Source organism: Tupaia chinensis, unplaced genomic scaffold (genome assembly GCF_000334495.1).
Source record: "Tupaia chinensis unplaced genomic scaffold, TupChi_1.0 Scaffold000316_1, whole genome shotgun sequence".
Taxonomy (NCBI): Eukaryota; Metazoa; Chordata; class Mammalia; order Scandentia; family Tupaiidae; genus Tupaia; species Tupaia belangeri.
The window spans coordinates 9,073,232-9,089,601 of NW_006159809.1; the positions used below are offsets into that span (position 1 = coordinate 9,073,232).

Here is a 16,370-nt window from a genome sequence, read left to right on the forward strand (position 1 = left end):
GGAAGAAAGAGGTAAATGTGCCTGATTTTAGAAAGTGCAAGTAATATAAATCACATCAATCCCAAATAACAACCTGATCGAAAAAGTACCCGAAGACTCTGGGCAGCTTGTGTTCTGGGGCAGTGTGACTGTAAGCTGCCAACAGGACGGTATGGCCTGGGTCAGGCGGATCTCCCTGCATTCTGTGATAGCCTACTGGCCCACTGACTTGGGCAATTAGGGATCATTTAAAGAGTTGGCAATTATTTCAGTGTTGGCAGAAAGGAGATCGAGACCAAGCCTGTGGCCTGGTGGTTAAAGGATCCATATCCCACACAGTCAACTATGTAGTTCAAATCCCGGCCCTGGCAGCTTGAGAAACATGCCGGGTGCGTGTGTGTGCGCCCCAAATCTCAACAGAGTAGAGCGATGGAGGAGAAGTGATTATGGCCATCATGACCATGCCTCATTGCCCTCTCGCTTTGTCTCTCTGTATCTTTCTGATGAGAGCATACAATCTCTGGAAAAATTTTTTTTTAAAATGAGATCTCTCAGACTCTTTTTGATCTTTGATCTTATTTCCCAAACTGTTGGTCTTTCTTCTTCCCTCCTCTTCTTCCTCTGCGATTCTTCTTCTCTCTGCCCCTCTCTCCATTTTCTGGATCTTCTTTAAATTTTGCAGTTTTTACTACAATTATGCCTCTCAACTACAGTCAATAGACCAGAACACCCAACCTCAAAAACTCAACCATTTGGAATAGCCCCAATAACAAGAAGCAGGCACAAGTGGACACTTTGGGCGTTCACTATATCTTTTGTACTTAGAGCAAACGCTTTCACTTAAGTTCTTATTCAGAGATGAGGAATTCTTATTCTATATGCAATTTACATAAGCGAGGTTATCTGCTACCCAGGTTCCCCAGAAACTTAAACTGTCACGTTGAAAAGGGGGAGGGAGTATTAGATTGGAAAACCCATGTATAATACCAAGAAGTGAGAGATCAGAAAAAACAGAGCCCTATAAACTTCATATAATATAATGTTTTACAGTAAACAGCATGAGGTTAGATATTTTCAAAACAATCTGTCAACCTGGTCTTTCAACTGCTCAGTTTGGTCCATTACATTTATTTCGTTCAAGGATTATTTGGATTTAACTTTCATTTCTGCCATCTTATTATGTACTTATTTTACAGTTTTCTAAGGACTAGATTTAGAAAAATTTTTTTTCTCATTCTCAAAATGAGGACATTTCAAACACAAGGCAAACATTCTTTAAAATGCTTAAAGATAAAAATATTGAAAGTCAGTTGCTAAAACATCCAAGAAAAACAAATCAGCACAAATTCTCGAAAACATATTTGAAAGCATATTTTTATGCACACAAGGGTTATCAAAATAGAGATGTTGGCAAGCGACTTTTATTCTAGTTTATAAATAATACTTGAGATCCGAGCTGTGCGTTCTGATATTCCTGTGGCGTTTTGCCTTTCTAATGACAAAAGGTGAAACCACAGGCCATTTTGTTAAAATAGTAATAATAAAAATACCAGAACATTGTCGAAAAAATACTTTGAATTATGAATGGCAACTGAAATGATGAGGAAATAGAGGAGAATGATTTGTGATTAGTGTATCAATTGTTTGTAAATGAAGGAGTGTATTTAAAAGTTACTGGAAAACAGATTATTCTCAGGAGGAGTTTTAAGCACTCTGGACTGAAATATGACTCACTTGCAGTAGGTGGAGGTTGGCCTATCTGAACTGCACTTAAAATACTATCTCCAGTTCTAATTTAATCTCCCAACAAAGATTCCTTACATTTAATTTCAAAATGTAAAAGTCAAACTCATCCGTTATACTGTATAGGATTGATGTTTACCTCACTCTTACTAACATACTTTTATGTCTATAATCATAGACTTTCGGGATTGAAGGAGTCAGAGCTTTTCTAGTTTAACTGCCCATCTGCTTCAAGAATGGCATTTACATCATTTTGCCACATGGCCTGTGCTTGAATACAATCAAAATAGAGAACTCACTCTTGACTGAAGCAGCCAGTTAGAAAAATTTTCTAGAAAGAGAGCCCAAAATGATCTCTCGGTTTATTCTATTCTACTACAAGGATCTACACAATAAATAATCTATAGAATTGGAACTTTACAGGTACAGATGCATCTGTTTCAAAACAGACCTTCAAATACTGTCTCCATACTAAATACGTCTACAGGTTAATGGGCTCCCATTTTATATTCTACATAGCATATCATTTTTGTTAACAATTCTCACCTACCCAGTTTGTCTAGGCTTTTCCTCAAATGTCCTTAGCACGGAACATAATATTCAAAGAGATTTTATCTTCACCAGGTTGAATAGTCTCATCGCCTCCTTTGTTTTAGATACTATACTTTTATTAACTCAACCAGAAGTCAGAATTTTTGGAAACCATATCACTCTGCTCATTCTTACAGAGGCTTTCAACACCAGTGTAAGAAAGCCAGTACCTGCTGCGCGCTAGGCCCTGCGCCAGCTGGTCCAAGTATGTCATCTCAGCCTGAAGTCATGCACTCAGTAAGTAGGAGAACCGGATTTTAGCCACGTTGATCTGATCCCAAAGCCCATATTTGTTCCAACTTTTCCTCTCCAACTAAGTCTTTCTCTTATGTAGTGTTATGCCACATTTTTCAAAGGACATATCACTTATAATTACAGCAATAAGATAGATGCAAATGGCCATCTATTTTTCAAAGGCTGAGTATGAAGCTCTAATGATTCACCAACTGGGGTGCAGATTGGCCACTTCACGTACTCAGTTCCTTCAACCCAAATGATGGAGAAGTAACCTAGAGCCTCCTTTTTCAAATAAGCAAATTTACAAATCAGTGGCATCCAGACAAATGCTCTTTTATTAATATACTTAGAGTGTACAAATGCTGGATTAATCATCCTAAAATAATGGTTGTTTTTCCTTTGAATGGCTTAGCATTGTCCAGACTCCATATTCTGTCATTCAAACCTTTTCGGGGTCAGTCTCCTATCTCACCTCCAACCCATTTTCCCCTGTCTTTCATATGAAGCTGAATGAGGAAGGAAAGCAGAAGGTGTGGGAGAACTGGACAGGGAGTAGGATAATGTTGGATGAAAGAACCTATAGAATAAGTCAGTGCATGAGCCCTGGCCTACTATCTTCCATTGGTTATTTAGAAGGGTCTCATCTCTTTAGGCATTATTTTAGTACTGAATGAATTAAACAAGTATCTACACTGATGGATTATTACCAGATTACTGTTTGGGAAGGGTCTTGTTGAGGAAAAGACACTCACAGGGTAGAGTTTTCAGGCTGAGCAAATCGTGAACTGCTTATGTGCCTTGTACTAGCTCATAGGTTTCTAGGGAGCAAGGACGATCCATTCCACTTTAATTCCTTAACATTTTGCTCACAGTACTGGTTTATATTTGTATGTTTATTTTCTTATAGAGTATTGTCTAGGCTGGCCTTGAACTCAAGATCCTCCTGCCTCAGCCTTCTGAGTACCTGGGATTACAGGTGCACAGCACAGTGCTGGTTTAATATATATAGATCATGATTGTTATTGTATCTTTGGGCCCACTGACTATCAGAAACCTCTTCTCTTGTACTTTTTTCTTAAGGAAGAGGCCCACATGCTTACAGTTGCTGGAATGAATGATCCATCCCAAAGACAGATACCTATTTTGATGGATGGACTGTTTTGTTGACCTTGGAAAAGACAAAGAAGAAAAAAAAAAGTCTTCTCTGATTTCTACTTTCTCTGAAGAGTGCACAAGTGCACAATAATTTTTTATTATGTTGGAAGGCAAGATTGCTATTCGGCACAGGCTGCTGGATTCACTCCCTACCAGGCTGGTGAAATTCAAGCGATTTTGGCAAAGGTAGTCATACCAGCTGCCTGTTTACCTAGAGAGCCATATGACTGCAAAACCAGGCTTGATTTGTATTTCCTCAAGTTACTTTAAAGCAACTGCCAACAGAACTTAACTAAGAAAACGGGCCCAGGAAGTTGCCTAGGGCAGGACTTGGCAACAGTGCTGGGAGGTGGTCCCTGTCCTCTCTTTGTCGCCTCTCTTGTCTGTAGCCACTGTTGCCCCCAGCTGTGGGCTCCAGTGCATCCCGTTTGGAGCCAGTCCTTTCCAAGGTAGACTGTACACTGGTAGCCTTGGCTGGCAGTGTCTAGAGAGCAGAGCTGGTGTAGCCTGAGTTTCTTCGTATTTTAGGGTAAGCTTGGGCCATGCCAGTGGTCACTGGGCCATAGTGTTTCTGTAGTGACCTTGATTTAATGATTCTCTGCGGTTCTATCTGGCTTCCAACCTTGTGCTGTAGACTGTCACTGATTCAGGGTGGCCCTGAATCTTAATCCACTTGAGTGAGCTATTTCTAGGATCTTCCTTCAGGTCTGCATTCCTGGCAGGGATCTGCCCCTAATGAAGCTAGTGCTTGTGTGAAGAGGTCTTTGACTATTGCCCTGCCTGGGACTGCTGGCTTTAGCTGCTTACCTGGCAGATGTGGCCCTCTTAAATTCTATTCAGTTTCCTTGGATATGAAGACTGGCTTGTTGGCCATCCTCTTTGGAAGACTATTCTCCAATCAGCTCATCGTCTCAGAATGGCCCTTTATTGAGTCCATTCATTTATTCACTCAATCACCAGTACTGAGAAATTACTATGTACAGACATTGTGCAAAGGTTGGGTTGCAATGGTGAATTAGACATAATCTATTTCTCCTCAAGAAGCAGATGAACTATACTGTGCCTGCAGGACAACTGCTCTATCCAAAGTTTGTCTTTTCTCTATGCCTTCGGTTGTTTTCAAAGTTATAACTTATTGCTGTGTAGCAACCAGAGACCCACCTTCTTGTGAGACATTAGTAGCCAAGAAGTCACCTGCCCTATGGCAACAATCTTAAAACAAACAAACAAACAAAATGCAAATGCTCACTGGACTCTTTCTTTCTGGAAGAAGGAAGAAATAAACAACAAGTCAGTGGCTTACTGGGCATTGGTGAAAAAGGAGAAAACAAAAGGATGACTTGAAAAATAAAAAGGGGAATTGGTAAAGAAAATTTTGCAGTCTTTGTCTGGCAATGCAAATGTGAGAAGGTCCTCAGTCTGGTCACACTGGGCTAATGCTATTCTTCTAAGCAAATACCTATCTTTATATCAGAAAAAAAGGATACAGAATAAGGAACATACAGAGTGCACTCTGAATTTATAATTTTGAATGATTTTTTTTAAGGGATTTTTACTACAGGGCATGTGTGCTTGCCAGAGAGTGAAAGAGAGACATAGAGATGGAAAGCGAGAAATCACCCTCTGGGAGGATGGCCATGCTGCAATCCCTCTCCACCATTCTCCTCTTGGGATTTTGGGCACACATGCACAGGCACCTGGTGTGAGTTTTAAGCCATCGGGTCTGGGACTCAATTCGTGGTTGACTATGTGGGATCCCAACTATACAATCATTATATCATCTGCTGGTCCTTAATCTTGAGATTCCTCAATTAATGGGATTGAAAATGAATCAAGAGAAAATTCTAATTTTTATTTAATAGATTTTAGTATTTTTAAAAATTTTTGAGGGACAAATCAGTATTAGGCAAGTCCCATGATAACAGTCCTGTATGTTTATGATTTACCTGGCAAGCTTAAATGCAGAATTCTGGGTTCCTTCCAAGAAATTCTGATTCTTTAGAGATTTTCAGTGGCAGTATTAATGTTGACATTTTGTATTGGATAATTCATTGAAGGCCGAGAGCTCTCCTGAGTAGTGTAGGTCTCTGTCTCTGTCCTTCTTGCACAGATGTAGGTAGACACACACATAAACATGTTACCAAAACAAATATTTATAGAAAAATACTACTTGTTTGGGAAAAGAACAGTGTGAATTCATGAACATCTGAAGGATAAAATGGTTTAAAAATCTTTGGGAAACAAGTTGGCACCATGTTCATCCCCATAGATAACAAACTATGCTCCAAACCACAGTGAGTGGGGGGGGGCACTTCAGGAGGTACTGGAGAATCTAGTCTGTAGTGCAATCTTTTCTGAGGCTAAAGATCCCATCTGCATGAAATGGTACCTGCTTTGATAAAATGCTTCCAAATATGCTCAGCATAATAGAATATTTTAGTGATAATAGGAATTTGCTGTCTGGTAATAATGCATCAGTGTAAATACTTATTTTAATTCATGCTTCTGAATACTCCTCCTGTGTTACTGTTTATTCAATTCATTTATTGAGAAACTTTTTAAAAAATAACGAAGTCTCAGACTGCAACCCAACCTTGTTTGACATATCACCAGATATGATTTACTGATGGTTTTTCCCCCTTGTTAGCCTACAATTTTTCCCGCCTTGTTCCTAAAAATCATAGACTCACAAGGGAGCATACTTGTAATCAGGGGGAAATACACTGCTCCTAAGCCATAGGACATGGATAGAATATCTTATAATGGGACAGGCCATTACTTGTCAAGGAAAGAGAATGAAGTCACTAAACCAGTAAATAGCTTTCATTCTTTAATAGACTATTATATGCTTCAAGCCCTTATACCTTGAATCTTTATTAAAACTACGCACGTTGGGTACAGAGACAGGGTCCAGTTAACTTGCACAAGATCATCCTAGAAAGTAGAGGGGCTAGGATTTGGAATTTTGGGCTCAATATTATGTTTTCTGAATTTCTTCATTCTACTACAACTATAGAGTTGTTGGTTTTGAGCTTGAGTTTATTGAATTTTAGTTTTCATTCAAAAAGAATTTCTTTGAACAGTGATATAAATAGGTCCTCTCAAATTTATTAACCTTTTCTGTCCAAAGTCAGCACTTTCTTTACTCCACGTCTCCAGTTGTATCCAGAGTTATATCCTACACCTGTGTGGCAGCTGGAGGTCAATTTTCTTTTGATACATAGGAGCCAAGAAGTGTTAAGGACAATACTGATGCTAACTGGGTTCTTCGTAGCCAGGTTTATTATTATTATTATTATTTTTTTGTATAAATTAGGAAGAACAGATAGGGTTTTCATTTATTTAGTGTTGATTTTAGAATCTAATATCTAACTCTTTTCTTTCTTTGAAGATTGTGGTGTCCAACCTAACAACCAATACAAATTAAATTCTGATTAATTAGGATAAGCATCAACTGGGTCTTACTGTCACATACCAGATGATTATGATCAAGGGCATCATAAGAGGGTAATTGTCAACTTGACAATGGCCCCAAATTAAAAGGTACCAGAGACCAATACAAAGTAAGAGAAGAAAACAAACCAAAAAAGTGAAACAGATTACTGTTCTGAGAGACCAGGAAAAAACTATGCTCAGAGACATATCTAGCTGTTGGTCAGGTTAATATTGCTTTAGGGCATGGCCTTTTCCTATCTCACCTATAATTATCATTTTTAAAGTTATCATTCAGATATTACCCCCTCCGTGAAGACTTCATGACTATTCTTTTTTTTTTTTTTAGAGAGAAAAATTTTTTTTTTTGAGAGGTTTTTGCTATAGGGTATGTGCACTTGCCAGAGAGACAGAGAGAGACAGAGAGACAGAAAGAGAGAAATCACCCTGGGGGATGGCCATGCCGCAATCCCTTCTCCTCCATTCTCCTTAGAGAGAGATTTTTGCTATATGGTGCATGTGTTTGCCAGAAAGACAGAAAATAGGAACTAACTCCATGGGGTGGGAGGTGGAGGGATGGCCATACCACAATCCCTTATCCTCCATTCTCCTTTGATTTTGGGCATGAGAGTAAGTTACAAGCTGCCGGATCTGGGCCTCAAACCACAGTTGACTACGTGGGAGTCAAGTAATGTAACCATTACGCCATCTGGTGGTCCCCATGACTCTTCTTTTTAAAAGTTTATTTATTCATTTCTTTAGATAGATAGATAGATAGAGAGAGAGAGAGAGAGAGAGAGAGAAAGAGAGAAATAGTCATCCCCATCAGGGTCTCCATGCCATGATCCACTCCCAGTCTCACCTGGTCTGGATCATGAGCACATGCATGTGCACTTGGAATGCTCAGGTAGGTCTCAGTATGTGAACCCTTGACTTGTCCCATGTAGATACAGATACACTACTGCTGCACCATTGACTGCCATTGCTCCTGACTCTTCTTGCCTTTGTTCATCCTTCTTCTCTCTGAAATCCTACAGCATTTTTATATCTGACTCATACAATCTTATTCTTTATTGTTACATATAAGTGGACTTCAAAAAATTTGTGGAAGAATGGAATTAAAGTACAAGCTTATTTTGGTGCAAAAAAATTGAAGGTCATGCCTAGATTTTTTTCATAATAGAAATTTCCCATCACTTCTTTGAATCGCCTCAAATTTCTCCAATTGGATTTTAAACTCATTAGGAACAGCAACACTGTAAAATACGAGTGGAACAATGAAGATACTATAGGATTCAAGAAATATCTGTTAAAAATTCCCTGATTTTTGTACACTTTTGGTGGGAAATCATAGGATTTTAAAGTATTCATGTCTTCATGAAAAGTTTTTTATGAAACTAAAATTTGTTTGCTTTGCTCTGAAAAGGACAAACTGCTTTTTGATTCTTCTATTAAAGCAATACTATATTTGTGAGGTTTTGAATCTATAGTTAGAAACTGGGGGAGGGACCAGCAGTTAGCATAATGGTTATGTCACTAAACTCCCATGTAGTCGACCACGGCTCAAGTCCTGGACCTGGTGGCTTACACTCACGCTGGGCACGTGTGTGCACGTGCCCAAGATCTTGAGAGGAGAATGGAGGAGAAGGGATTGTGGTGTGACCATTCCCCCCAGGGGGTGATTTCTCGCTTTTGGTCTCTCTGTCTCTCTCTGTCTTTCTGGCGAGTGCATGCGCCCTATAGCAAAAACCTCTCAAAAAAAAAAAAAAAAAAAAAGAAAAAGAAAAAGAAAAAAGAAACTGGGGGAGAAAAAGGAGGCCAGTTAAGACTACATAGAAGGGGTGTATTTAAATGTGCTGGTGAGAAAGGAGGCTGGATGTTTGACCACTTTCTATAGTCATGGAGCTCAACAAAGTTTGCCATTTGTATAGGAATCTCTTAGCTCTTGGATGGAAACATCTCTTTCCTGTAAAACTTCATGGAATTTTTGCTTCTGGCAGGGGCAACAGTTATTCATTGTGCATCTTGAAAATTTGTGACATAGTTGTCCAAATGGGCATCAAATAAAGTAAGAAACGAAAAGTCTCAACTACATATTTTAAATTTATTTTTGGTTCCAGGTGATGAACTGGGCAGGCTGTAACTGGCACTGACAAGACTAACCCTTTACTCAGACCCAGGGGATCATCTTTGATCTGAAAACCTTGTCCTTCAAACCAGCTGCCCAAGAAACAAATGCAAGTCCAAGACCTTACTTCATATTCTGGATGACTACACACTCCACCTCCAGGTCTGTTTTGTCCAGTGACAGTTGCAGTCTTTAACTTGAGCTTCTGTGTAGGACTCGGTGGGATTTATATTTGAATATAAATCCCTTTCCCTGGATGATTTTAGCCATCTTATCTACCCCCTTTCAATCATTTGGCCTGGTTGTTCAACAAATAGGAATCCCAGGGATGCACCTTGTTTTAAAAGAGCCCCTTTGTTGTAACAGTACTCTTGGTCAAGCAGCCAACTCTCTTCTCTAGGAAAAACCTCCAATTAATTAAAAGATTCTGAAACAGTGAGCATTTACTGAGCACTTACATGCTGCTAGGGATTCTGCCCAAGCACTTCATGTATATCAGTTCACTTAATGTTCACTATATTGCTAAGAGATGTACTGTTATCATCTTAATTTTAGTGATTAGAAAACTGAAGTACAAAGGGGCTAAATAATCTGGTCAAGCTCACACAGCTAGTAAATAACAAAACTGATATTTTGACTTTCTCCTTCCTTCCTAAATCTTTTTTTTTTGGAGAGTTTTTTTTATTTATTTTTTTTGCTATAGGGCGCGTGCGCTCGCCAGACAGAGAGACAGAAAGCGAGAAATCACCCTCCAGGGGGGATGGCCATGCCACAATCCCTTCTCCTCCGTTCTCCTCTTGGGATCTTGGGCACGCACGCACATGCGCCCAGCGTGAGTTTAAGCTAGGTCCGGGACACAAACCACGATCGACTACGTGGGAGTCCAGCAACATAGCCATTACGCTAACTGCTGGTCCCATTCCTTACTAAATCTTGTCCTTTTGCAGTCTTCTTCCTATTTGTCAGCTGATGGCAGTTCTATCAGTCAGTGAATTAGGCCAAAACCCATGGAGCCATCTTGATTCCTCTCTTCTCAAGTCCCATCCATATTCAATGCTTTTAGAAAGTCATTACTCTACTTTAAAAATTTATTTGACTCTGACTACTTCTCTCCAACTCCATTATCCTCTCCAGATTGAAGCCACCACCATCTTTTGCCTGAAATATTGCCGTAACTCTCCTAGTTAGTGCTGACACTGCTTCCATCCTTGTTTCCTTGTCTACCCACAGGCTGTCCCAGCGGCCAGAGTAATCTTGCAAATGTGAGATCATATTGCTCCTCTGCTTAAATGTCAAAGTCTTTACAAGACTTTTTACTCTCCACCCCTGGATCCCTTACTGGATGCTCCACTCCTTGCTCATTCTCTTCCAGAGAGGCCCATAGAGGACTGCATATCTTCTTGCTCTTCCTTCAATACCAGGTGTCTCTGGCCTCAGTGCCTTAGCACTAGGGTTTTAAGTTTGCAATATTCCACCTTCCTCCACTTTCCTACCACCTTCTTAGTGTATCCACTACTCTACTTATGAATCTATTTACCCAAAATAGTACCAAACCCTCTTACTTTGTTTTTGCTGTTTTTTTTTAATAGCATGTATTACTTTTTATGGTAGTATATGACTTATTTGTTATGTTAGTTGTTAATTATCTCACTCTCCCATCCGAAACAGAGATTTGTATCTGTTATAGTCTCTGCTGTATCCCAAACACATAGAATATTGTAACAATAAATGCTCATTGAATAAATGAATGAATGAACTGGAGCTCAAGTATTAGGGTGATTATGATTTTGTTATAAACTAATACAGCATCATCAAGTAAAAAGCAAATAATACAGAATCTATCATGAAGTGGTCTTGATCAACAGTCAATTAAATAGATAGTGGCAAAAGGAGATATAAGTGGAGGTCATAGAGAGCAGTGGGAGATACAGTGAGGTTTTACTTGGAGTTCTTTAATGTTGCGGTTAATTGGTAAGGACACACTTCTTTACCTAGAGGTCCAGGATTTAAATTTGTAGCCCTGTGTTTGCTATACTACAGATTTGATCCTGAGATGTTTATCCTTCCTACTTCCTCTACTGGTTCCCTGTAGTATGGTCAGACATAATGAGAAATACAGATCTAAATTGTTGGATCACTCAAAAGCTGTGAGGAATCTGGAACAAAGTTATTGGATTTGGGGTATTTTAATCATTTCCTGCAGGTTGGCAGTTTTCAAAAGAATCAGGCAAATTACACTTGAGTAAATTTCATTGCTTCTCCACATAGTTTTCAAATTTGGTGGTGTTGTATTCAAGCCTCCAGATCTGAGGGTCGACCAGATGTCTGAGACATGGACATTTCTAGGTAGTAACACTTTTTGTTATAATTTTAGCCCCTTATTCTGGTCAAGTAAAACTTTTACATCATCTGTAACTATTACACTGGCTTATCTTGCTTTTGAGATCATTGGTTTGCTCCTAACACAGGATGAAAATTGGTTGTAGGAGGACTTCAGTTGTCTATCATGAGACATGACTTCCTGTTCTTTTATGAGATAACTCAGTTTTAACTCATCTGGCTTCAGTGTACACCTGCTACGTCTTGTTCACCTGTGACAGTGTTAAAGACACAACTCCAATTACTAGGGGATCCTACTAATCCATTTCCCAAAGGTCAGCCTGAAAGTGCCATACTAACTACCTTAGTTGACCATCTGTCCAAACATTAGTTTCTACAATGATCTAATGGAGAAAGTGCATGCCATTAAAGAAATGGAATATCCAGACAAAGGTTATTTTGGAAATGCTCCTATTCGGGACTGATGATTTTATAGGAGCTAACTAAGCAGTGCTTGCCTTCTGACAGGCTAAATTCTGGGACACTGGCAATGGGTGGCAGCAATTACAAAGTTTGAAGAGTTCCCAGTCTCAGCTCCACACTACAACCTCCCAAAGAGGCCCTGAAGCCACCAAAGCTAGGGCCCATGCAAGAGATTTTAGTTTTATCAGTCTGGCTTTAGGTGAGGGCATCAATCTTTTGAAAAAGCTCTCCAGGAGATTTTATGTGTAGCCATAAATGGAAACTACCAGATATTAAAGATCCAGAAATGGGATATCTGAGTAGATAATATAACCTCTACCCCTGCCTTACAATCCCCTTTGCAAGGGCCCCTTCCCTTCTTTCTCTCCTGCTTTGTCAATTTTCCATTTTCTTCTGGGCAATTTCCACAATCATATAAACAAGCTGCATCTCTCCCATCCTAAATAAAAGGCTCTCTGTAAACTCTACATCTTCCTCTAGCCAATGCCCTTTTTCTGATTCCTTTTAGAGAAAAATTTCCAAAGATGTGCTACCTATGTATGCTATCCAATTATTTTCTGTCCAATATCTCTTTTAAAAATTTATTTATCTATTCACTCATTCATTTATTTATTTGATAAGAGACAGAGAGAAAAGGAGAAAAGGAGAAAGATAGACTCTCATGCCATGATCCTTCCAGCCTTTCCCAGTCAGTTAGGATCACCAGCACATGCATGACCTGCATGTACTGAACTTCAATCTTCCATATGACTTCCAGCATTGTAGAACATTGTGCTACCACCTCTGTCACTGTGGCCGAGCCTCCATTCTCTCCCAAACCCTCTCTATCCAGGCATCTGCCCTCACTACAAAACAAACATAGCACATCTTGCCAGCTAGTCAGGCCACTGAGTTCAGGTCTCCCCCTCAAGAACAGAAATAGAGAACTTAGAGAATCCAACATGGACATTATGATAACACTCTGGGATATAGCACATGCCTGATCCAGCTCATAGTTGGCCTACCAGTGCCAGGATCAAAGCTCAGTAAACAGAACAAAGAGCAAGAAAACTTTTCAGGTATACCTTTGGAGAGGATTGGGGTGCTAAAGTAATGTTGCTTCTTCAAATAATAAAAATGAGGTCTTTAGCAAAGAGAAAGGTTTTGACTTACACAGTGTGTGGTAGTGATGATTACAGAACTGGAGATGAAGGAGAGACCATCGTTCATGCTGACCTGGAGTGCAGCTTTCCTGCAATGTCAACAAGAGAACAAATATTCAGCTCAGTGTGCAATGAACAGAGGGCTGAGAGCCAGCACACAGCTTTCCTCTGGACTCTGCTCTTAACTACCCTTGGGATTGTAGCCTCTTCTCTGGGGGGGATGAGTTTTCTTCTTTGTAAAATGTGGAGAAGGCTCTCTTTGCCCCCTCTATCTCTAACATTCTCAAGAGATGGCAGGCTAGGCATAGCCAGTGTATCAAGGCAGTACATTCAAAACTTCTTGTATCAATGCAAATATTGAATGGGCAAAGTCTGCTTTCCTTTAATTCCCTTGTCACATTATAACAGGACAAAGCAGTCTTTAAAAATGGTCCAAGTCAATGGGGATAAACTGGGCAAACTATAAACTTGATGTCCTGCTGTCCTTATTGGGATTCCCAGTGATATGGTTTTGTTTATCCAGCAGACTCACAGAGGTAAAGCAGTTGATGAACTAACTGGCCTTCCATCTCCTACCATCCAAAAGACACTAGGTAAAGTATGAGCTTATGTGTTGTTGCATTTTGCAGCATAGATATTGGGCTCATTTGTGAAATCAGTGATCTCACAGGCTAATGTTACACAACCAGAGCTGGAAGTCTTACAATATGAATGAATGATTGAAAGGAGAATTTGGATGAATAATTGTAACATTTTTTTCCTTGAATGTGCTGTTCTATCTCTAGCCTGTTACAGGCACAATTTTGGAGAGGCTGTTTTTTTATTCTGTGTACCGACACTACATCTTTCCCCAGTTTTTTTCTCCCCCCTTGCTCAGGATGTTTTCTTCTGTTGAATATTTTGAACACATCATTATTATAATTGCACCCATGATATTTCCCCCATAAATGAGTTTGGGGAACTGGGTCAGGTCTAGTTGATCTCATAATGCTCTGTAGGGAAGTAGAAGGATCACTGAAGTGCCTTCAGGAGGTCCCACTTAGTTTCTCTGAGCCTCCTTTCTGAGTTTCCTTACCTCTAAGGAGCAGGTAACAGTCATCAATTAGGACATTTATGATGATAAGGTGAGGTAACATGTGTGAGACCTTCTAGAAATATAGTTGTGATTAGGCCAGACAGACCTTGGGTTGAGCCCAGACTGTTCCATTTACTGCTGCCAAGAAATTTATTTTCTCAGTCATAGTCTTTACATATGTAAAGCTGGTACAATGTGAACATCTGGTTCCTGGGGAACTTGAGGGGATTGAAGTTATATACTCTGTAAAGTACTTACCCTGATGCCTGTATGTATTGGTACCATTGTTACCTGCAGGAATCTAGAGACAGGCTCCATCATGACAATGGAGGAAGATATTTTCTTTATCCTTTGCCCCCACTACCTCCTCTCTCCTCCCTGGCTAGTGAGGTTCAGTTGTTGGTGAAAACTTACATGCCGAGGGAACCAGCAGTAGTGTAATGGCTATGTCACTGGACATAGTCGACCGCGGTTTGCGTCCCGGACCTGGTGGCTTGAAACTCACGCCACGTGCACGTGCGTGCGTGCCCAAGATCCCGGGAGGAGAATGGAGAAGGGATTGCGGCATGGCCATCCCCTGTGGGGGGGTGATTTCTCGCTTTTTGTCTCTATGTCTCTCTCTGTCTGTCTGGCGAGCGCACGCGCCCTATAGTGAACAAAACCTCTCCAAAACAAACAAACAAAAACTTACATGCCGACTTCCTTTAAAATGGGCGCTGGGCACAGCAAATAAGTATCTTCCACAGCGAAGGGCTTCTCATCTGTAAAAAGGATTTGACACTGGATTAAGAGGAGTAAGGCAGGTTTATAATTTCAAATTCACTGACTTCTATAGACCATCAACCAAATTTAGGGAGACACCAGAAAAACAAGGAGACAAAGAACTTTTCTGAAACAAAAACAACTCTTGAGCTGTAAAATCCATCAATGAACCCAAGGGCTCTTGCCTGAATGCTAGTCTCCAGACCCCTTATGTCCAGATAGTTATTTAATGAGTAAATAGAGATCAAACTTCTATAATAGAGCAGGAATAACTAAGGGGAAACAAATTATTAGAGTGGTCCTAAGGAGTTTCATGTCTAAGTCTAGTTTGAGAGAGACACCATATTTATGGAAAATATCCACTGGCAAATCCAAGAAGGACTTAAACTAAAATATCATTGAGCTTCAGAAGATAGAGAGGATAGGGAGCTTCTTTTACATGAGCGATATGGTTTGGTCACAGAAAAATACAAAGCACAAACTAGGCTTTGGCAGAGAAGTGGGAAAGAGGCATTCCTGGTGGGAGGGATGACACAAACAAAGACAGGAAAGAGAAAAGGTATGTTTCAGGGTAGGATGGAAGTAGGATTTGAACAGATCAGTATAAAAAGAAGTTTGGTCCAAGTTCTCTGAACTAGACTGAAGAATTGGATATAATCTTATAAGCCATGCAAAGACTTTTGGAGGGCTTTTTAGTAAAACTGAAGATGATTTTTGGAGGTTTTAGCAGATGTAGCTATGAAAGATGGATTAAAGTGGGGGAACTCTCCAGGGAAAATTTATTTGAATGGATGACCAAGAAAAAGCTTAAGTGGCTTTAATCTCAAGCTCCTTACTGTGAAGTTATGATACTTAGTATATAATGGTTATTTCTTCATGTCTCAACATTCTTTTAGATTTATACATGGCACAGAAGACTGGTAGGATCTGTAGGTGAAAGAAAGAGGAGTAATAGTTCTCCCTTTAATCAAGTTGTGACTACAGATACCTAAAGTAGAAGATACGAAGGAATACATATATTATTGAAGAACTAAATTCTGCTACTGGTCTTGCTTATAAAACTGGTTATCTCTTATGACATTTGTTAAGTCATGCCTGCACAATACAGCTGACACTAAAAGCTTGCTGAAGAGATCTGTAGGAAGTCTGTGCTCTCCATGTGTGGGTCTGTGGAGCAAAGCCACCTGGATGGGAGGTAGAGGACACAGCTGAATGCTAAGCACTGTGTTCCCCTTGGAAGGTAAAAGAAAAGGATGTTGTCCAGGGTAATCTTCAGGGAGTGAAAAGTTAGGGACATTTTTCCAAGTTATTTGTTCATTCATTC

At 39.8% G+C, this 16,370-nt stretch overlaps 1 protein-coding gene across 1 annotated transcript in view; it reads right to left on the reverse strand.

Annotated features, from left to right (window-relative positions):
- ANTXR1 (ANTXR cell adhesion molecule 1) overlaps positions 1-16,370 on the reverse strand; it is a 269,361-nt gene that overhangs the window by 129,305 nt on the left and 123,686 nt on the right. The window contains 2 exon segments of the mRNA XM_027772987.1: positions 13,220-13,298; positions 14,976-15,045. Coding sequence (XP_027628788.1) covers positions 13,220-13,298; positions 14,976-15,045 — 149 coding nt within the window.